The sequence below is a fragment of the Maylandia zebra genome, linkage group LG7 (assembly GCF_041146795.1).
Source record: "Maylandia zebra isolate NMK-2024a linkage group LG7, Mzebra_GT3a, whole genome shotgun sequence".
NCBI lineage: Eukaryota > Metazoa > Chordata > Actinopteri > Cichliformes > Cichlidae > Maylandia > Maylandia zebra.
Genome location: NC_135173.1, coordinates 36,648,662 through 36,671,503, shown reverse-complemented (window position 1 = coordinate 36,671,503; position 22,842 = coordinate 36,648,662). Strand labels below are relative to the sequence as shown.

The following is a 22,842-nucleotide window of genomic DNA, read 5'->3' as shown; positions in this document are numbered from 1 at the left end:
ATACACACACACAGTCTGAGCACTTTCCCTCAGGAAACGTAGACTGAAGGGGAAAATGTTGTGCCCGTCCCTAATGAGGTGGGACATGTTGCTATCTGTAGTAATTTAATTGGGCTGCCAGCTCATCTACAGAATTAATAAGCTGGTTGACTCAAGGTGCTCTCAGTGTGATGGGGACATAAAGGCGATTTTTGTTTCCTTATGATCTAGTTATTAGTTTTAACTGAGCTTGTAAAGTAAACGGTGCATGTGATGATGGCCCATGTGAAAAATAAGTTTGAACTCAATCAGAATTTCTTTCTAGCTGATTTCTTTTATAGAATTTCTTTCTAGCTACAGGCAACAGTTGTGCGATTTGTTAAATTATGGGTAACTTGTCTTCAGGCTAATAAGACGAGATGCACTTTGACATGTTTATTTTACTACACTTTGGTTTTTAGGTTATTCAAAATTGTCAAACTCTGATTTTTTTTTTTGTGCAAAAGACAAAAAAACCTAGAGGCGTCTCTCTTCTGTGTGTTCTCTTCTGTAAAATTTATTATAGTGACGCCGATCAGGCACAATGTTTTCACCACTGACAGGTAAAGTTAATAGCACTGATTATCTCTTCATTATGTCGCTGGTTAGTGGGTAGGATATATAATGGAGCAAAGGAGATATTCTGTCCTAAAAGCAGGAAAAATGGAAAATTGTAAGGATTTTAGCGAGTTTGACAAAAGGCCAAATTGGAGACGACTGGGTCAGAGCATCCCCTCAACTGCAGCTTTTGTGGGGTGTTCCTGCGGTGCACTGGTCAGTATCTATCAAAACTGGTTCAAGGAAGCAGCAGTGGTGAACCAGCAACAGGCTGATGGGCGGCCCAGGCTCAGTGATGCACAGACGAGCTATTGTAGCTCAAATTTGGCTCTGATGACAGGTGTCAGAATACACAGTGCATACAGGCCTGAACTGGCGACTGAAGAAGACTTGGATGAACAGCTTTCTGAGACCTGAGATCAACTTTCCCTCAACTTTCAGGCAACTGTTTGAACAGCTACCAGTGAGACCACAAGATACTGCTGATTGACACAGTGCCTGGTGGTAAATACATTGGAGCGTTGCCTAGACAACTAGACAGAGCGAAGCAACAATTTTCAACTTTATGTGGATTTATGTGTCGTTCTGATTTCTGCTGTAGAAAATCATGCAAATTTATTTAAATCTCATGCCTCATTTGCTTATTTAAACATGAAAAACGTGAGAAAAGTAGAGATGGGAAAAATAATTAATATTGTCTGCCTTTTAATATAAATCTTTCTTTGCGTGGGATTCTGATTATACCAGTAACTAACAGATGAGACTGGATATTCTCTTTCTTTTCCATACTGTCAACAAACCCCATGTCAAGGCCAAAATCAACAAAGAAGTAATCATTCTAATGAGCTTTCCTGTGCAGGCCAGGAGCTTTTATCTGCATTTCCTTTGCGCCACGGAGCTCCATTGTTGTCCAAAAACAAATAAAAAAAGACATCAGTGAATCCCGCTGTTCCACAGTCGATTACATTTTCCTTCATTACAGTAAACATGCGCTGTAGTTCATCTTCAGCCACTCTCACTTGCGCCATCTGGCTGTAAGCACCAGTTTACCAAATGTGTACCTCTCCCAGCAGGTTTCAGGTGAGAGTTGAACTTCACTGAGGGGGAAAAAAAAGTTTATGGTCTTGGACTAGGCTTAAACCATTTCTGGAAAACTGACCCTTTATATGATTGAGTTTGAATAACATTTATTTATTGTATTTATTTAAACCAGAGATAAAAGTTCGTGAGGATAAAGCTCAGGGCTGTGGCTTTTGTTTTAGGAATTTGCTAGCTATAAAAAAAACAAACACGGAGCATTCTTATCTTAGCTTCAATCCAAACGGTCATACTTGTCACACTGATGCTGGCCTGCAGATGTGATGGGATGGAAGGAAAAGGCTTGGCTTTGATTGCTGCCGCCTCGCCAAGCCTTTAAATGATTGCTGAGAGAACCTCGAACCTTGCCACTTGTGTCACCCAGCAGTTTATCACTTCTTATTATTAACCATTAATAGTCTAAGTCACTAGAAAAGATAATTGTAATCGTCTCAGCTAAAGCCTGTTTTGTCTCAGAAACCTCATCCTGCTGGGAAAGCAGGTGAGCCCAGCCAGCACGCCGTGTCCTTAAATTAAAAGTTAATGAAAGAATATGGACATAAATTATGAGATTTTACAGCACATTCACTTTAATTTGCAGTTTTTTCTGTCTACTAATTTTACTATAATGATTTTAGCATATGTATATTTATTAGTATGTGCCTCTCTCCTCCTTAATGGATCTATTAAAATCTGTGTTTTGAGAAAAGCGTCATTATAAATGTAAACCTTTTTTTTTTTTTACAGGTGTCCTTGGAGTGGGCGAACACAGTTTCCCGTTCCAGTTTGTTATTCCAGGTGAGTGAAACGTCATTCTTCTGTGTGCCCAGCACCGCCTCACTTCCCGTAACAAGTTTTCTTAGATTTGTTTTATCACCCATCTAGGTCAGTTCAGCGAAGGGTGCATGCTGATGCAGGTGTGATAACCCCTGTCGACAAAGCAGTTAAGGTCCAGTTTGTGTGTAGGCGAATGGAAAAACATTACGTAATCAGTGTTTAAAGATTTAGGAGTGGTACGCCATTTCCTGATACTTTTATTGCTACTAAAAGTTTTTGTTTTTTTTTGCTCATGATAGATAACAAAATTGCAGTGTGTAAATAACCCTAAAGATCAGCTGAACATTCTTGGCACCTGTAAGGCCACACATTGTGCAATCTGTCTGGTATCTTACACCCTCTCTGAGGCACAGGCTGACACACAAAGGGGGGTAGCCGGGGGTTATTTTTAGTTCCCTCTCCTTTTGTGCAGTCACTGTTTAATTGGGCTTCATGCCTCCGTGCTTTGTCCTCCCCTCCTTTCAGCCCACCAGTCTTGAGAACATCAGTGAAGGGCATGTTAAATATCAGGCAGAGAGGTGGCTAACTGAAGGATAAAGAGGCTCCTGCTGCCCCCTGCTGGTACCTCAGAGAGGCTAACAAACCCTAAAATGAACAGTGTGATCCTTAAGAGTTTTTATGGTAAAAAAGAGTCTACCTGAATTGTAACATGTGGTTTAAAAATTGAGCATTTATCATAATATCTTAGCAAGTTTTCTTTGTTATTCTTTTCAAAGTTTCTCTAATAGTCACAAAAGACATCATAATAAAAATGAATCTTCCGCAAAAACAGTGTCACCAATAATCAAAATACATACATGACAGTTGGTGAGGAGGCTTATTTTTGCAAATTTTTGGCACTACACACTCTTAAGGGCAAATGGAGTCTCCAGCTTATACAAAATGCTCTGTTTCACACAGTTTTTCTTCTACTCTTGGCTCTGAAAATCATAAAAGAGATGGGATCTTAAAGCTATTCAAACCTGTTTTAGAGGGACATCCAATTAGAAGAAAGTTGGCTTAAAAGGCTGAAAAGCTCAAATGACTTGTTTAACCCTCTCGAGGCAGGCGTTGCCGATTTGCAACAGTTAAAAACCAACAACCTGATTACCCAACATACATATTTTATGAGTTTTTTTTACTCAGAAGTACCACTGCAGGACTTGGTTGTGCATTAGCAACAAAAAGTTTAATTTGAGCCTGAGAGGGTTAAATCAGCTAAGGAGCTGAACGAAGGCTCAGTGTAGGTTAAATAAGGATTATTTTGAACTGTGAGTAACACAGAGTTATAATGGGTCCACTTTAAGGTCAAAAGATGAACGGACATTGCATAAGGAGGGCTTTGACATCGCCAAGTTATTTCTAGGCTCTTATGTTTCCAGTCTATGGATTTTGTCTGCACTCCAAGGAGCAAGACAGGCTCTACAACCCTTAGCCACTTTCAGTAACCACGAGCAGCCCACTCCCCAGGGAAATTCGGCCTGATGTCAGCCAGTGATGGCTCCATTTTAGTTGCCAAGCTGTCTGCAACCAAACAACAACAATCTGCCTCTCCTGCTTAATTCTTATTGACAGCAGCAGCAGCAGATAGTCCCTGGGGCAGCTGGCATTAACATCTGAATGAGGATCAAGGAACACATTAGAACAGAGACTGCGCCAGGGGGCTCTGCCATTATTTTGACACCACATTAAACTCTTTTGCTGTGCGTTCTGCTTGGAAATTTATACACAGATTACTCCATGAACAGGTTTTGAACCTGTTGTTTGGGTGTTTTTTCCTCTTCACTGGATCTGAACATCTCTCCCCTTCTGTCTATCTCACTGCTGTCTCCCCAGAATTGTTATTTTTCCTCTTCTTGAATTTCCTACGCTCCTATGTTTACCCTCACAGTTTCCACTTCTTCACTGTCCTTTTCCTGAGACACATGGCCTGTCCTTTTTTCACTAAGGACACCTGCAGGAATCCATCTGAAAGCTTAGTTTAATGACATCTCCAAGGGAATGCATACAGATTTCAGCTCAGTCTCTGCCTAGGGGAAAATATCTACAAAAAATAAAGTGTAGCCACATTAATATGACATTTTCTAGAATTTCTACATTTAATTTTCCTTTTTGTCCTTCTTTTAAATTTTTTTTTAACTTAAATTTACAATTAAATGTATTGAACTTAAACTTCTTTTTTTCCTTTTTTTCAATTTAAAAGAAAGTTTTTGCTAATCCTTAATAGAAAATGCTAAAAAGAAAAAAAATTATCGAGTCGTTCGTTGAATCCCTCGCACAAATTAGTCATCGAAATATATACATTTGTATGACTTTTTAAAAAATATTTCTTGTACTTTCTATTACTGTTCTAGTACTTTTGCTTTATTGCAATAGTTCTGACTAACAGCATTGTTTTCAGTCTAATTTACTTCTTTGTTTTTCCTAACCAGAGGCAGCCATTTCCTTTGATTTGTGTCAGTCACCCAAAGGTGAAATGCTGACTCCTTAAGTACACTTTGTAAACCAGAAACAAACAAGTTTGTGGAAATGCAAAAGCAAAATGTAGAAAATACAGAAATAGATGTAGAAATAATTTCATACATTTAATGTGATGTTATTTATTGGCTGTTTCTGCCCGCCATAGTTTACAGGCCGCAATATAACAACTCATTGGTTGTATGAGAACTTGAAAATGTTAGACTTTTAATCACATAGTTTACCTGTGATCCACTTAGTCGTCACCTATGGAGACAGTTTTTGCTTTTTGGGGGGGAAATTCTGTCTTACTGAGCTTGTTAGCTTTCTTGTACGGTGAAGGTATGACCCTCTGAATTTGATGTAAGTTACAGCTTTATTGAGAAATTGATGTGGGTTGGATTGAAATTCCCAATGTCACTCATGTTTGTGTTTTCTTTCCCCACAATCTCCTGCTTAGCTGCTGTCCCAACTTCCTTTGAGGGACCCTTTGGGAAAATAGTTTACCGAGTGAAGGTGACTATTGACACGCCACGCTTCTCCAAGGACTACAAAATCCAGAAGCCCTTCTACCTACTCAACATGCTTAACCTCAATGAGGTTCCAGATATTGCTGTAAGTGCTTGATTCACATTTGTTTTCCTTCACTTTGATCTCACCTTTATTCTCTTTGATTCTTGCCCAGTGCATTTAGGACTGGATTGAAAAGAATGCTGTAATGCATTTCTTTATTTAATAAACTTTTATCTTTGTCGAAGCTTATTTGATTTCGTTGCAGAGCAGGAAAGGGTTCTCTCCCTCCTACTCATAATCAAGTCTCTTCTCCTGATGACTGTCAGTTTCCTGTTTATCCTGCAATAAAGAGTCTGCACAGCTTCTGCTAGCCAAACTTTTTAATACTGCCAACGTACAGACAGACAGACGTTTATTCAACAACTCTGCCTCTTCAGTATCACAGTTCTGCTGTGGCCACCAAGAAGTTCAACTACCTCCTGGTGAAGTCGGGGACTGTGATGCTGAAAGTTTGCAGTGACATGAAGGGTTACATCCCCGGTCAGGTCATCAAGTTATTCACCGAGATCCACAACAAATCTGGCAAGGACACGGGGTGTGTACTGGCCAGTCTCGTACAGGTATGTTATTAAATGTAGACAGTTATATCAGTATTTCTTAACTCATCCTTGGTTCGTGTAAATCATCTTTAAGAAGGACTGAGAACTCTTAGACCTTCTATAATAATAGAATAAACCAGAATTTCCACTCAAGTAACAAATCTTTTCATGTGGACACACATAAAATTCGTTTTACCTCAGATAAAAACAGTTATCTTGATCATTTCTAGAACAGTAAGTTATCCTGCGAGCTTTCACATTAGTGGTGTGTGAAGCGGTTTGAATTTGCCATTACATCTTTTCATGCTTCTAATTGTTTGACTTTGTCACACCAGAGAGTGGCCTACAAGACTAACAAGCCTGTGGTAGACCTACGGACCATTGCAGAGGTGGAGGGAGCGAAAGTGAAGGCAGGAAAACATGCAGAGTGGAAGGAACAGATCATCGTTCCTCCACTCCCTCAGTCACAACTGACAGGCTGCAACCTTATAGACATCATCTATTTCATTCAGGTGTGTGTGTATGTGTGTGTGTTATACCAGGTTGATAGCAGTTTTGCAGGTTTAACATATGTTAGTTGAAGCTTTTCAGCTCCAGCTTTTCATTTTTCTACTTCCTTTATGCCGTCCTAATTGTTTCTGAATCAGACCACAGAGTGTTGATGGCAGCCATCTGGTGGGCTGTGAAGGTACTACAAGTTAACTGTAAAAAGTCATTTAAAATAAATAATAATAAATAAATTTGACCCTAAATATTTAAATATCAAATAAAGATTCTAACTTTTCATTTTCTGAGCTATTTTTGGATCTAAGTTTGGATCTAAGTATTAGGAAATAACTAAAGTGGAGCTGCAGGTCTTATAGAGCAGTGAAGCTTTTAATGGACAGTTGACCTTAAGAAGTAAATTATCGTAGGATCCAAATGAATCAAAAAAATTCATGTGATTGTCCAAGGTGAAAGTATGAGTAGGTCACAATAGATTTTTGAAGTGGGAAGAAGTTCAGAAATTCCTCTATGATGATATTGTGATATTTTGCAAATGACCATTGCAGCTAATAGCAGATCATCTGATATTTTTTTTCTTCCCCACTCATCATTTAAGATATTTTTTTACCATTTTCAGTGCTACATTGAAGTATGATTGCAAGTTTGGCAAAACGGTTCGATTTGCCAGGGGAAGCAATTTGCAAAACTTTCCAGGTTGCAGTTTCTTGGTGTTCTTGAGTGCTGCTGCTTTAAGAGGAACTTATTAAAGTAATCTGCTCGTGTCATTTCTAAGCTGTTAAAATGGTGGCTGCATGTATTAAACGTGCTTTTAATTCTTGGTGTCAGACACTTTTCTACACAAACAAAGGGTCTTTGCTAAGGGTACCCAAAAGGGGTGGTAACTTTTAAAGAATAGATTCTACAGACACAGGATCAACTTGGGTGGGGGGAATATAAAAAATAAATTAGCTGTGAGTAATGCACAGTTAACAGGGACTGATCCCGCTGCTCCCTTCACGGATCTCTGTTTGTGTTACAGGTGTCACTAAGATATCCTGAAGCAGCTGTCACTCTGCCTATCTATATCGGAAACATCGCTTTAAACCAGTCTCCGACGAGGTCTACACCCACCAGTCCAGCGGGTGCAGCAGGGGTGATGCCCAGCGCTCCGCCAGCAGAGGAGGATCGAGGCGATGATATATGTGCAGGAGGCTTTACCAGTGAGGAACTTCCCACAAAGAGTCACTCACAGCAGGATCCCTCAGGCCAGGCAGTCACAATGTCTCCCAGCGCCTTCAGCTACGCACCAGGTGCGGCAGCGCCGCCTAGCCACAATCCCCCCGATGCATCTGCTCCGCTCTTCTGTTTGTCCACAGGAGCCACCATACCTTTCTTCACTGAGGGAAATGTTGCTCCAACCCCCACTTCCTGTTCACTCATTCTCCCTCCAGAGTACAGCACTACTGACTACCCTCATGGTTAGTACTTAATAAACCTACCACACCCAGACAATCACCTGCAAGGTGTAATGGCTAATTAGGCATTTATGAGTTGCATCATCATCATGCTTCAAGTTTTAAAAATATTGGCCGATATTGGGTTGTTGTTTTTTAAATCACCAAATATCTGTACATACCAGTCTTATAAAGTCCTGTATCGGCCAGGCTCCATTCACAGCAGTCCACATAATTTGTCAGATAATAACAATAAAAATACTCCAGATTAGGAAGAAACTGTTGTAATGCTGTATAGTTGGGTATTTAAAATGTGCAGCCAGCCTTAATGTGGACATTAAAGGGCCTGCAGTTTCTTGCACTTCCACATTTTCAGCTCCAGAGTTCGACTTCACTACTACTCATGGAAGCCATGATAGCGCCCCCCCCACTCCCCAAAATGACTAAGCAATGTGTTTTGCATTTTCTGGCCTATAATCTCTAGTAGATTAAATCACAGTAAAATTCCGAGATAACCTTAAACTCTTATCTAGTCCCGTTTACTTTTCTTTGCCTCTGTGTGTTCCAGAGCCCCCACCTAGTTATGAGGAAAGCTGCAGTAGTGCCAACTCCAGTTTCAACAGTAGACAGTAGAGAAGAAACAGGTGGATGAAGAATTGTGACCACTCCCACCTACACCTGTTTGCACTCGCCTCGAAACGAATCCAGAGACAAGGTGGATGAAAAGAGGATGGATGCTTCAAACTCCCCAAGGATTGATTCTTTGTCCTGCATTGAGTTTTGTTTTGTTTGTTTTTTTAAAAAGGGGATAATTTCTTATAATGAATATAAGAATTTAAATTTTTCCTCATGTCCCAGCAGATAATGTCAGGTGAACATCACTGTGCCTAAAGAAAAAAAAGAAAAAAGTATTTCAGATTGTTATACAGCATTTAGAATAATCAGTCGTTGGACACGTCTGTTGTGTTTTTATTTCCAACATGTTGTTGCATCTGTGATGCCTTGAAACTAAAAGCTTTCAGTCTGGCCTTTTTGTGGTGGGGCGGGGGGGTCCGGGGGTCCAAACATGCGCTTGTTAGTGTGGTCCGCTGCTCTTTGTACATGTCTCTGCTGTCCTCGTCGTCGTGCAGGCAGAGCTGCCTCCATCATGGATATAAAAAGAGGAATACACAGTCACAGGTGATGCCTGTGATAACAGCTTCTTTTCACATCAAAATCTGTTTTTAAATGCACAGAATGGTTATAAAGATAAGTAGGTCCTTAGGGAAACCACTCGGCTGAGTAACTGATTAAAATAATTCAAGGAGCAAATTCAAATTCAGTTCATTCAGTAGTTTTCCTCTGGTCTGTTGTGCTGTTTGTTTGTTTTTTATCTAAATCATCTTGATGTGAGTTGCCCGATTTCAAATATCCTTATTATGGAGCTACATGGAATGTTTAAAATAATACGTTTCAAAAGGTCATCAGCAATCATGAGCCAGTTTCTCAAACAAAGTCCTAAACCTTTTATTCTACTGTCTATTGCCATCATTCTTCTGTCAACGTTTGCCAACCATATCCCTCTGCAGAAATAAGCATCCAACGACAAATGATGAGAGGCTCACAATGTAATCATTAAAAGCCTCCACAACAGCTAAGCTGCTTCTTTTCTTTTGCAGATGTAGATAATAGAAAATAAAATTGTTCCTAAACGAAACTGCTCATGACAAAATCGGGGTATTTGTTTTGTGTCACCAGGTCATGATGTGGCTATTCCTTATCTTTCAGGCTGTTATGGGCTGTGGTTTGCACTGTTGGCAGTAATTCCGATGCGTTCTCGATGGGTTTTGGCTGCCCTTCTTCACAGATTCTGTTCATAACTTTTATTAATTTATAAATCCATCCAAGTGGTGGAGGGTTTCTTGTTTGGTGACCTCAGGATCACCTCTCTGCTGTTGGTAGATGATGTGTCTTGAGGCAGTGAGGCACTTTGCAGGACTGAGGGCATGGTTCTCAGCCGGAAAAGGGTGGAGTGTGCACTCTGGGTCAGGGACAGGTGTAAGTGTCCCGGGTCTTGAACCGACAAGTGAGGGAATAGAGGAGCGGGGGATTGACAGAGGGATGGGTGTGGTACGGGCCGTACCAGTATGCTTTGAAGAAGAGAGATCTGAGCATAAAAGTTAAGCTGTCGATTTACCAGTTAATCTACATTCTCACCCTTGCCTGTGGTCATGAGCTGTGGGTAGTAAGCCAAAGAATGAGATAACAGATATTTGAAAGGTGTCTGCGCTCTCCCATAGCAGTAGGATGTGGAGCTCACATCACAAAGAGCCAGTTGAGGTAGTTCTGGAATTTATTTATTTATTTATTTTTTTTTTTTAACACAATGTCCTACTGGGAAGAGGCCCCCATGGCGAACCTGAACACGCTGGGGAGATTACATTGCTCAGCTGGTTGGAAATGCAATGAAGAACCCAATGAGAGGCTGGGTGCCTCTGGGTAGACCTCTGCCTCTGTAACCTGAACCCAGATAAGCGGCAGAAAATGGATGGATGGATATTTTCCTTCTTTCATGTTTTTTTTCTTCTTCTTTTTGTGTGTGTGTCTTTTAGCTCCAAAGGTGTCGTGCCATTCAGTTCCATTAAATCCAAGAGTAAGCAGACGGCTGCAGAGCTGATATGTCGGAAACTGGGAATCTCACACCGAATCAATAGTGATGGATAAACAGCACTACAGACCAGAGGAAAATTAAATACAAATTAGATTTTAAGAGGAAAAGGCCTTTTAATCAAAAACGCTTCCACAAAGCAGTGCAGTCAAACTTTGTTATTATTTATTATATTTTTTATTTCATTACGTCTCCCTTTCATTGGCTCCTTAAGATATTTTTCTTGCCGTACCACTTTTGTATTCAGAGGAAGTTTGTCTCGTGAGCCTCATTTTCCCTGTAGCTGGTTATGAGGTCTGCAGTACCGAAAGCTGTACTCTGCCCCCTTGTGGGTGATACCGGTACAGGCTTTATCTCTTTTGAGCCTGCTCTTAAAACTGGAGACTAAAACGACCATCCATGTTAACTGACCCACCTAACTTAGTCCTTGTTTCTGTGATTCACCAGCTGAAGTCCGCTCTAGAAATGTATTTCTTTCCTTTCTGTTGAGCAGAACTTATAAACGGAGGTTGAAGATGCATGTGGTTTGCATCAGGATGATTTATGTTATTTTTCCCCTTTGTTGCCTTAAATTTCTTCTGGTGATTTGAGTGTGTCAGTCAGTGCAGATGTTAACACATCTGGACATCTCAGCACTTCATTTACTGTGTGTGTGTGTGTGTGTGTGTGTGTGTGTGTGTGTGTGTGTGTGTGTGTGTGTGTGTGTGTGTGTGTGTGTGTGAGAAAGAGAGAAAGTAAAATGCAGTTTAACTTCAATCAAACTTGAGTTCAAGCCAATTTCTGATCGAACATCTGTAAAAGTGGAGATATTTTCCTTTTTTGTCCATTTCTGCTTGTGGTCAGCAGTGGGGTTTAACTATTGTATTTTGTATTGATTTTATGTTGTTGTACCATAATATGATCTTAGCATTGCACAAATGTCTGCTATTTTCTGTTGTATGTATAGATATTTGTTCACCAAACCTTTTGTTTTGCACGTATAAAAACTCTTTTCTCATTTTATTCATAACAGCAAAATAGACTTCAGTGCTACAGTTCCACGTAGTTGCATACATTTGTCATGTTTTGTCATATATTGATGACAAAAAATTTAATCCACATCCTCCAGGCATAGTAATGCCTAATGTCCCTGAAAATCTGAAGCACAACATCTGCACTGAATGTTTGTGTGACTCTTCGTGTGTTTTCGTCTTATCTTGCCACTCCGCTTCAAATCACAGCATGAGTTTCTGATAACAGAAATCTTGTGGCTCTGCATTATTGTGAAAGCATGCCTTAAACAATCTAGATACCCATCAACATTTACATGAGCCTGCGGTGGACTACCTTCTTCTTCTCTATGAGGACATCAGGACATGCTCCTCCTGCTTTGTGTCTGGCGGGACTGTGCAAAGTGCACTTGATGTACACAGATGTAGCTTTCAAAAACAGTAAGACACTGGACTTTGTAGACCTGCTGAACTTTGTTTTAAACTCTTTGTTTTAGGAGAAAAAAACTTGTGCAATTCCTTTTCTGAAGCCATTTCATGCTGCCTTTACCAGCCTTCATTCTGTTCAAATCCTCTTCACCAAAAGGTACTATAGCTTTATGAAACCCCTCGTTATGTTATCTTTTCATCCCTCCCCCCTCCCCTCATATATTGATGAGTGGTGTCCAGTTTTGTATTTTTCTACTATATGAGCTGTTTACAGGTGCAGTGTGGATATAGTTGCACCTCAACCATTACATGTACAGTTTCAGCTTACAGTGCAGAATCAAAGCTGTACTGCATAGAACGACAAAGTAAGGGGGTAAGGGGAAGCAAGGCACTACATCCACCCACATTTCTGTGAAAAAACAAAGTTTTCTGCTGTATAAAAAAATGTATAAAAAATAGACTGTTTACTATTACACCTGAACATTTTGCCAGACTTAATGTTATGGAAGGGGTTTCAAAACATAAGGTGTGGGGCCAGAAACGGCCGGCAAAGACTGCAATCTGGTCAACTGAATAATTTTGAAAAATGTGAACAAGGGCATAAATATCTCCATTTTAATAGTGTTTTCACATGATTTAACAGCTTTGGCTACTAATAAAGACCTCCCCTACTGCCATCCATACTAAAGTAAATAAATAATAGATAAACATTGAAATGACAGAAACGTCCACCACAGGTGGTCCCTGCAAGAGACAACTGTTCCAGACAAACATGTATACATCAACAGTACGGGGTCATGCTGAGGAAAAGAACTGCAGATGTGATTCACTCTCTTGGTGGATTCTAGAGGAAGGCTATGACGGGTGCCAAGAGAGGAAGTGTGGGACTGCATGAGGAAGTCAGGAATGGTAGAGAAGTGTATGAGAGTGATGGTCTAGAGCAGGGGTGGGCAACTACAGGCCTCGAGTGCCGATGTTCTGCAGGTTTTAGATGTGTCCTTGATACAACTCCAAGAATCGTGTGAGCTGCTTCCGTCTGTCACATGACCACAGCGTTCTACAGTCATTGGTTCTGCATAATACATATTCATTAAACGCTTTAAAAGCTTCGATTTCTGCTCAGTTAGCGGTCTTATTTCACTCGTTTTTAAACTCAAATATTTCGGGGTTGTAGCCGCCCTCTTTAATCTGAAGGGTAACGGTTGTTTATCCGGGACTCTCTATTTCGGCTGCGCAGTCGCACTCAGGATGTTTGCCTTCGCCCTACATGTTGAAAAACTACATTAACCGTCAACTGTGGTTTGTTAGGCGAAGTCACGTGGTACCACAGGCTACATACATAGCGTCTTTGGGCTGAGTAGGTGGGACACTGGCTGTTTCTGTTGAGGCATATTTGAGAAATGCACGCCGATTATGTGGAAATGGCTCGTGCTTGAATGTCCGGACCGAGACTCATCTGTGATGGAAGCTGCGCTCAATAACCGCTGAAAGTGTGGTGTCAACGTTAGCGCAGCAAGCTCGTCAGGATGCGAGTGAGTTCTCTTTGTGTGTGTTTGTTTTGTCACTCAGCGGTCTAGCATACGCCATATGTGCTACTTTAATAAGCTGTTTTGCATTTGAGACGTTTCTTTGCTGGTTAATGTGTGGCACTGACTCACTTAGTGTGAGGAAAACACGTCATGCACACTTCGGGGAACCCAGGGAGTCGGTGTAAGCAGTACTTACTGGTTTCTGACACACTGCATCTAATAAAGCCATTAAAAAAATATGAACTAATCTGCTGTGAAACTACTACTACAAACTACTACCGTCTGACCTGGCGTGAGTCTGGGAGATAACTCATCTTTTAAAAACTAAGATGTGTTAACTTTACTTTGAATCATGTTTATAGTTAAGCTAATGAGAAGGGACGCTTACTGAGACCCCTTTTTTAAAAGTCTACTACAAAAACACTAAAACAACAGCGTCAGTGTTATGTAACCATATGATTAACTTTATACCTTGCTGTCAGTGTCATCCAAAGCTGGACATTATGTCACCTGTGCTGTTTTCTTTTTAAAGTGTCGATTTCTGAGAATAAATAAATTCGGGTCAGATCAGTTTAGGTATGCAAGTTGCAGATGTGAATTCATATGTAGGTGCTGCTGCTTTATGCCCTTGGAATTTAAAATAAGCTCAATCATTGCTTTAGGGTCTTTAGTGCATTTATGCCAATAAAACCCGAGTGACTTTTGTTAACTATAGGTCCACTAAAACGAGTAGTATTATTGCAGTTGTGATATTTTTACCCTAAATAACCTTTAAATGAAAGTTATCGGTTAAACCTAAATAGTGAAAGCACATTTTGAGACTCGGAAATTGTTCTGTATTCGTGTAAAAGTTCAGAATACAGTCATTTTGAGTGCTTGTAGTAGCAGCACTAATTACACCATTTTCAGTCCCAACTGTCACCTTGAAAACAAACACCTGGTTTTTCCAAAGTGTATTTGAAAGACAAGCTCACAGTGCTTTCCGAGTCTAGCCCCCAGTTGGATTGTTGACTCAAGCTGTCTGTATTTGATTTTTCCCCTCGTTCTTTCATTGTGTCAAATACTTCGACTTTTTTATCACCTCTGCTGTTCTGTGCCATTTTAAATGGAAACTTTGGCCACCATGTATCCGTTTCACATTAAAAGAAGTTATAAAGACATAAATTTAATGTTTCTCACTGTGCAGCAAAGCCAGCTCTTTCTAGCTCTTCTTTTTTTGCCTTTAAAATAATAACTACATTTATCACAAATTGGATGCTGCTTTTGTAGGATAGTTCATTATTTAAACGGAGTACAGTTCACTCAGTACCATAATTACTAAGATTTGAGCTTAAGGTGAGCTCACTAAAAAGATGACAAGGAAAGCAGTCTGGTAGCTGATCAGACCAGTTTTAAACAAACCACGTGTGGTTAGGGCTTCAGAATGAAGGTGAATTCTGAAGTTAAAACCCAAACTAAATAATTTTGAGTTATTATTCATGTACAGATGGCTTCATAGTTCAGTTTTGGCTCTGATTATACACTGTTTCTCTGTGGAACTGCGTTTTACCTCCAAAAATCCTTAATTTGATAAAACATAAAGGAAGGAAAACTTGGATAGGAAGTTAAGTGGTGCTTGGGTTAGCTTGAACCTTGTGGGTGTTTGAGACCTTTCGGTGTGGAGTGAGGTTACTTCAGTTCAGTAGGGTATTTGACAGCCTGACTAGGGTGTCAGTGATGGATGGGTGTAACTCTGCTGGTTCTAGTTGTTGTGATAGACCACTACCATGTTGAGTAAAATGTTTTGTAGATTAAGAGCCAATATAGGATTATCCTTTGACTGCTTTACTTGGTTTTCTTTTCTTTTCTTTTTTTTTTTTTTCCGCCTGTCCCATTTGGTTCTTTAGCCATCAGAATTGTTGTCTGAAGACCAACAAGGATACCCAATGGATTTACTTTGCCAAATGGATCATCGTGGCATTGCCGTATTGGTCCATTTGGTCGATCTTTGTTTTTATTATTTATTATATTTTATTTTCAGATGTTACAGATGGGACAGACATGAGTGAGAGATAGGAAAGGGAGAAAGAAAGAGGAAGGAAAGGAAAAACAGAAGGGGAGAGGGACAGTGAGAAAGGGGGGGAGAAAAAAAATAAAAAATCTCCTGGATCACCTGTTGAGAGAAGAATAGAAAACAAGCAAAAAAAGACAAAAACAAAACAAAACAAAGCAACATACTAAACACAACACCATCGCATTAATCTAGCTAAGTGTAAACAGCAGTAAATACTAAATATTCAATGTTGTTGTGCAGCACGCAGGACAGATGTGCTTCGAAGTAGCAGCCAAGAAAGGTGTAATTTGGGTCTACGAGCAGTGAACACCCGTGTGCATACCTGTGTGGATCAGCACGCTTGTATTCCAAAGGTTTCTCCATGTAACGATCTGCTAGGGAGTGTGGGGGGGGCCACAGCCCCGTCCTCCAGGGTGTGAAGCAGGTGTGGAGGAGATCAAAACTCCAGACATCCAGAGGCCCCCAGAACACAAGAGACCAAGGAAGACCAACAGAGGGGCAGCCGCGCCACTGTTCCAGTAAGAGCTGAGGAGAGTCCCAGATGAGGGTTCACTCAGCAGCCGCGGAGCAGAAGCCAGGGGGAGTTGCAGTGACGCGCCCGTGAGCTCCGCCGGCCGCCAGCTGTGCCTGAGTGACCGAGCCCCAGGCCGAGAGGCCTTTACTTGGTTTTCTATAGCACAGTAGTTGTAAGAAGAGTCAACTTGGTTCTTTTCTTAGGCCTCCATTGTACCTGTCACATTAGTCACTTAATCGAGAGGTGAACGACCAGCACCAGAGGATATGACATGACTTTTGTCGAATGGAACAGTAAGCATAATGGCCCCATTACATGATGTGATTGCCCAAATATCTGACCTCCAGGATGCCTGCCGTGCTTTGTCTTTTTTTTTTTTTTTTTTTTTTTGCGAATGTCACAACTAGACAGGAATGTACATGATGGAATTAATTAGGGTTCATCATCTAGTCAGTCTTAGTTATACATTGCCACTTCACAACAAGGGTCATCTCAAAGAGCTTTTATTTTAACGACAATTTTTGTGAGCTGGAACCCTGATGAGCAAGCGCTTGGGGATGGTGGGGAGGACAAGCCTCCTTTGTAACAAGAAGGGACCATCAGCAGAACAAGGCTCAAGGAGGGGAAACCATTATTGCCACCAGGAAAGAGAAGAGGAAAAAGTAGAAAATAAAATCCTTCCCTCTATGCTTTGTCTTGTACTTCATATTGTGCTTTCTCCCTTGTTAGGTCCATATTCTAACAAGGGGTCATCACATTCGTCCACCAAGTTGTTTCGGGAAGAACTTTGAGGATGTTTGATTATCAGCACTGCACTTCTGAACTTGGTCATCTGGCCTGACTGTATAGTTGAAATTTTAGAAGTCCAGGAAATAAGGAGGATTAAGGCATCGATTGTTTTTACGTCACAGCCAGTGGCCACAATACCAAACAAAACAACTCTGGTTACTGTTGGACAGATGGACCTTTGTTCTTAAGCTTATTGATTTGGCCTCCGGATAAAGCAGATAATCCTTTGCTCCGACAGTCTTTTGTACTGCATTGTCTTTGCTGGGACGAGTTCCAAGATAACCAGACTCATCTGCATAGTTAACTGTCCCCATTTACTTTACATATCAGAAATTGCATCATCACACATGGCTTTAGGCTTAAATGCGCGGTTTTCTGTTGGGCATCAGTTTTCTATTACAGTTGGTTATACTTTACGCAAGATCACCAGCAAAGTCTAAAACTGGGAAAACTGGCTCCAGTGGATGGCTCAGATCGGTTCTTGTTTTCCACCTTTTAGTGAACCTTTCAGGTAGTTTCCCATTGACAATGGTGCCGCTTTCGTAATGACATTGTGAAGTGTTTATGGTCCCACATTGGTATCTGTTTGTGTAGGTCTTCGAATATGCAGAGGATATGAAAATGTACTTGTGTGCAGTCCTCCAAAAAGCTGTATGTGGGTTGATTGTTCATTGGTTAGCTTAGGCAGAAAAGGGAGACTGTTCACAAAGAAAGAAGGCACAAATAATAACTGCAGTAGACTTTTTTTCTTTTAAAAATGCTTTAAACAATCAGTGACACACAACTACAATATGTAGATGACAAACTACAAAGCTTTGTGTAATTCTACATGCAACTAATGTACAGCTATGCTGTGCACTTCAGTGTGACCATATTTAGAAAGGCTTTCGTGGTCTTCCCCTCAATAGTTGAAGGCTTTCCTAAAGTTGAGTGAGGTACTCCATTCAGTGCTTTGCTTGATAATCTAAATTCATAAAAACATTTATGAGGAAGATGAAGCAATAAGAGGGAGAGAGGCAGAAAGAGAGAGATATGGAGTCACGGAGAAAGAAGCCAAACGGTGGTTTGGGGGCATGAGGGGCCGAAGCTGCTCCCAGATTTTTTTTTATTTTATTTTTTTTGAGAGAAATATCATATGTCTTAACAGTTTGTCATTGGAGGATTTCAGAGTGCCCTGAGATAAAGTGGTAGACAATGATCCAAGACCATCTAAGGCGAGAATTTTTAGGTCAGTGTGTATGACACTGGAAGCCAGTGTAGCTCTGTTAAATTTGGAACTTTATCATTTCCAGACTTTATAACTAGCAGATCTCAGCTAGGCTGATGCCTAACTGAGATCTGCTAGTTTGCAGCTGGTGAGAGGCAGTTATGCCAAGACAGGTGGTGAATTATCAGGGATAGAGCTGTGCTGCTGAGCAAGCAAGAGCCACAGACCGTGCATTCCTCTGTCAGCCCATATCCACAGCAGCAAGGCTGAACAAAGTGTGCCTTTGTGGGGCAGTATGTCCTCTAATTGTCGGACAAAATCATGTGTGTGTATATACAGCATATTTGTGCAAAGTAGTATAAATTAAATTCTTTGTTTTTCACTCTGTAATCAGAAATATTTTGAGTACTATTGTACGGACTGTTCTTGGAACATTGGACACCACTGCATTCAGTATAAATGTTGGCCCTAAACTCCACTTTACCAGTGAACAACTCCTAATACCCTTCTCATTTTTCTTTAGATGACTTTTGGGGTTTCGAGCAGTGTGACGCTGCTGTTTGACTTCTGGGATGTGCACAGCCCTGCAGGTAAGCTGCAGAGTATTAAAGTCTTGCGAAAAAGCCTTAGAATCAGTTCATCTGGATTTAAAAATTGTGTGGTGCAATTCAAATACTTATTTCTGATGACGGTGGAGTGTTTCTGTAATATTGCTGACATTACTATACAAACTTGATCTACCATGTTCATGAACTGAAGCTTGAATAAACCTGTTCAAACTTGTTTTTAACAGGTTGATAAAATTTGCTTCAGATTTATCTTTTTTTTTGTCAAGTTTTTTTTTTTTTTTTTTTTTTTTCTTTTTTAAACTTGTCGCAGGAACCAAAAATGTATTAATTGAAGTTAGTTTTTAAACAGCTTTGAAAGACTGTGCACCAACCCCTTTCTACATTTGTCCAAATATGCCAGCCTTGAAGTGGATCTGGATTAGATTTAATTACATTAAGGAGATGTTTAAGGGGTTATAATTAGTTGTTAAAGTGGAAAAAAAAAATTTTAATACTAAAATATTACGGTTGTAGAGGAGTTGCCAGAACAGATACCCCTCATGTATCCCAGGGGAAGCAGGGAAAATGTTCTCAAGCTATATGTCGAGAAAATGTATTGTTTTCTCAATGCTTCCAGTCCTCTGTATTTTTCATGAACCTGCTTTTGGCTGGAGCTTCGCATTAAGTGAACAGATGTTGGTGTCAATCTAGTCTAAATCTGAAAGTAGCAAAAATAATGATGTATTATTCAAAGGAACCTATTGAATAATAGGTTCCAATATGTGAGTATTAATAACATGAAATCTAAACTTAGAAAAGTAACTGTTTTGGGACCGAAGTTATTTTTACTTGATATAAATGATATTTGTACAGCCAGTGATACTTTAAAATATGTGGCGTTTGCTGTTGATACAAACTTATTTTGCTCTGGAAAGGACATAAAGAAATTACTGAAAACAGTGGAAACAGAACTCATGAAGTTAAATAGATGGTTGTATTTAATAAACTATCATTGAATGAAAGTAAAACAAGATTTATGTTATTTGGAGGTAGTAAAAGTAATATTAAAGTAAAACTGACTTTAAATAATGTTGAAATTGAAAGAGTATATGAGAAAATTTTTAGGAGTAATTATTGATGATAAACTTTGTTGGAAGCCCCACATAGAACATGTGAAACGGAAATTATCCAAATCTGTTTCTATTCTTTATAAAACAAGAGATTTTTTTTGAATAAGAACTGCGTTTATGTATTGTATACTTCCCTTTGTTTGCCTTATATGATCTATTGTGCAGAAATTTGGGGGAACACATACAAAACATATTTGGATTCAATTTTTAAATTGCAAAAAAGAGCTATTAGAATAATAAAGTTGGATATAGGGAGTCCACCAACCAGTGTTTTGTAGGATCATCTATGTTAAAATTCATTCTAAAACTTTAGAAATGATATATCGAGTGATGAAAAATGTTCTAATTTGTGTTTTAAGTATGTTTCAACTAAGAGATGGAAAATATGATTTGAGGGGGTCTTAAAAGTTTGAAATACCTAAAGTGAGAACCAATGTTAAGTATAGATGTGTGTCAGTTTTGGCAGTGAAATTATGGAATGGACTTAATGATGAACTGAAGATGTGTTTTTCTTTGTCATTTTTCAGGAAGAATTTAAAAATTTGTATCATTCAAGGTTACGGAAATTTGGTTTGATGAATAACTTCGTGTTGATTTAATTTCTTGATTTATCATTGATTTCTTTTCAAACTGTTATATAACTTATTTATCAATGCTATTTATTTTCTTGGTTAAGGATTTGATTATTCCTATGGGGTAAAGGACAGGATAATTATAAGCCACAAGCCACAAGCCTATTCCATTGTCGGTTACTGTAGGATTGAGTACTTTTATGTAAAATGATAATCTGTGTTGTTGTTGTTGACCGAAATAAATTTCACTTCATCATCATCATCATATTGCATAAACGTACTTTTTAATAGTGACTTTTTTGTGAGTTAACATTTTGTATTTTTGTACCTACAGGGATGGTGGTGTCAGTGCTGGTGGTCTTGCTTCTGACTGTCTTTTACGAGGTGCTTAAAGTGTGGAGATTGTGGCTGGGGAATCCCTCCAAGCTGACCCAGCCTCAGTCTCCATACGACGCCCCATCTTCCCACTGCGACAGCATCTCTGTCCTGGACAGCAGCCCCTCTGAATCCTCACTGACCCCTATAGCATCAGTCGTTACACCTCAAAGTACCAGGAACAGGTAAGCAAGTCATTTCTAGTAACTTTTTTTTTTTATCATGGATCGTACTGTGAAATGCAAATCACTGAATAAAATGCAGAAATGCATCTATTTGAACTGTATGGTTGTGGCATGGTGGTAACCTCCATAGCATGGTGACACCCTTTTTTTGTTGGTGTATCCTAGATTGCAACTATTATTATCTTTTGGGCGGTATTAAACAAAAGTGTGTGGCAAACTGAGACCATCACATATTGGCAGACTGAATGTCGAGACCTGAACGATGTTTTTGACTTATTAGTTTATTTGTAAATAACCCTCTCCCTCTTCTTTTCATCAGCTGGTTGTTGCACATCATACAGACGGTCCTCCACATGCTGCAGGTGTCTCTGGCCTACATGCTGATGCTGTGCGTCATGTCCTATAACACCTGGATATTCCTCGGGGTCATCACGGGGTCGGTCCTCGGTTATTTTATCTCATTTCCTCTCTTAGGTCGGATGTGATGGCACAGACATTTAATAGTGAAATAAAGAAAAGTTTACTTTTTACTATCCGAGGATCTCGAAGGATGGAAAAATTGGTGGAGAATGAGCCACATGACACTAAACTTTGCCTAAACCTCATCTGGATATAGAAACTGAAAATGATTTTAAGCTTCCAGAAAACAGAAAATGCTACATTTTAACATTTTCCCCTAATTAACAAATAGATCATTTCTGTTAAAGGTACATAATGTTAAGAAAACACTCAGTTTTTCAGTCCTAGTATTAGTTCTGCTTCACTTTTAAGTCAGCAGACTGTGTGAGTAATACCTGTGGAAAAATGATTTTTTTTTTTTTTTTTTTTTTTTTTAAATCTCCAGGAAAAGTAGGAGTGTTGTTCAATTCTGCTTTTTTAATTATTATTATTTTTTAAATTATCTTGAAAATCTAAAGAAAGAAAGCAAGAAAGAAAGAAAGAAGAAGAAATGCACTGGAATCACCCACAGAATGATAACACAAAACCCAGAGATGGGAAGTCTGCACAGATTGTGGTGTGTTAGGAAGCTATGTTGTTGTTGTTGTTTTGTTCAGGGTTGGGTTTTTTCTTTTTCTTTTTCTTTTTTTTTTCTTTTTTTTTTTTTTCCATTTGCTGCCAAATGATTCAAGATGGAACTTGATATTTGATTGTCAAGTGTTTTGGACTAAAATCTTAAAGCTGACTTGCAGCTAAGTCAGACATTTACAGTCACGGGTCATGAGACAGAATTGCATTGCGCTGGAGTCCGTATGAGGAACTGATACATGTGATTCTCGCTTGTAAAACCTTGTGAAAGGTCATCTTGGTTTGTTATTATTCATGGTCATGTGGTTCTGTAGCAATTGTTTAACCACAATCAGAAAAGCAAAGTGCCTTGAAGCTGACAGTTGAGACGTTTCAGAAGTTCCTATCTTTGGTAATATTTTCTTTTAACTGATTAAAAAAATCACTGACACTAAAGGCTTATACAGATTTGTTCAACTGCTTTATTTACTGTTGCATATCAATAAGATTTTTTCTGGTGATGGCTTCTTTTTTTGTCTTTGAAAAAAAGAATAAAGAGATAAAGAATGAAGCCGATAAAGTGTCTTGTGCTTTGTTTGTTTTTTATTCATCCATTTCGATACATATTTTAAGTAAACGTAAGTACAACAAACAGGAAAAAAACTGTTTACACCTGAATGTTATAATCCACACAGGTTTTATAATAAATAAAAACAAGGTAGCCCTCCATTGGAAATAATGAATCTGGGTCCTGACTAGATAAAATGGTTACATTAATATTAAATTAACTGCTCAGGATTTAATGGAAAAATACGACTTGGTCAGTGTCTCACACACAGAAAAGGGCTAAATATGGACACTCTGTAATACATGGACTATCAACCCAATGTCT

The 22,842-nt window shown here is 39.4% G+C and overlaps 2 protein-coding genes across 2 annotated transcripts in view; both read left to right on the top strand.

Moving 5' to 3' along the window:
- The window catches only part of arrdc1b (arrestin domain containing 1b), a 48,486-nt gene extending 35,333 nt beyond the window's left edge, over positions 1-13,153 (top strand). The window contains exons 3-8 of the mRNA XM_004538455.4: positions 2,401-2,451; positions 5,387-5,541; positions 5,877-6,059; positions 6,374-6,550; positions 7,564-8,002; positions 8,547-13,153. Of these exons, the coding sequence (XP_004538512.2) occupies positions 2,401-2,451; positions 5,387-5,541; positions 5,877-6,059; positions 6,374-6,550; positions 7,564-8,002; positions 8,547-8,611 (1,070 nt within the window). The 3' untranslated portion in view covers positions 8,612-13,153. The remainder of the gene's footprint in view (positions 1-2,400; positions 2,452-5,386; positions 5,542-5,876; positions 6,060-6,373; positions 6,551-7,563; positions 8,003-8,546) is intronic.
- Positions 13,154-13,229: 76 nt separating this feature from the next.
- slc31a2 (solute carrier family 31 member 2) lies at positions 13,230-22,521 on the top strand. Its single transcript, XM_014407239.4, has 4 exons — positions 13,230-13,575; positions 18,659-18,725; positions 20,720-20,945; positions 21,265-22,521. The coding sequence occupies exons 1-4, from the start codon at positions 13,570-13,572 to the stop codon at positions 21,428-21,430; spliced, it is 465 nt and encodes a 154-aa protein (XP_014262725.2). The 5' UTR covers positions 13,230-13,569; the 3' UTR covers positions 21,431-22,521.
- Positions 22,522-22,842: the final 321 nt, after the last annotated feature.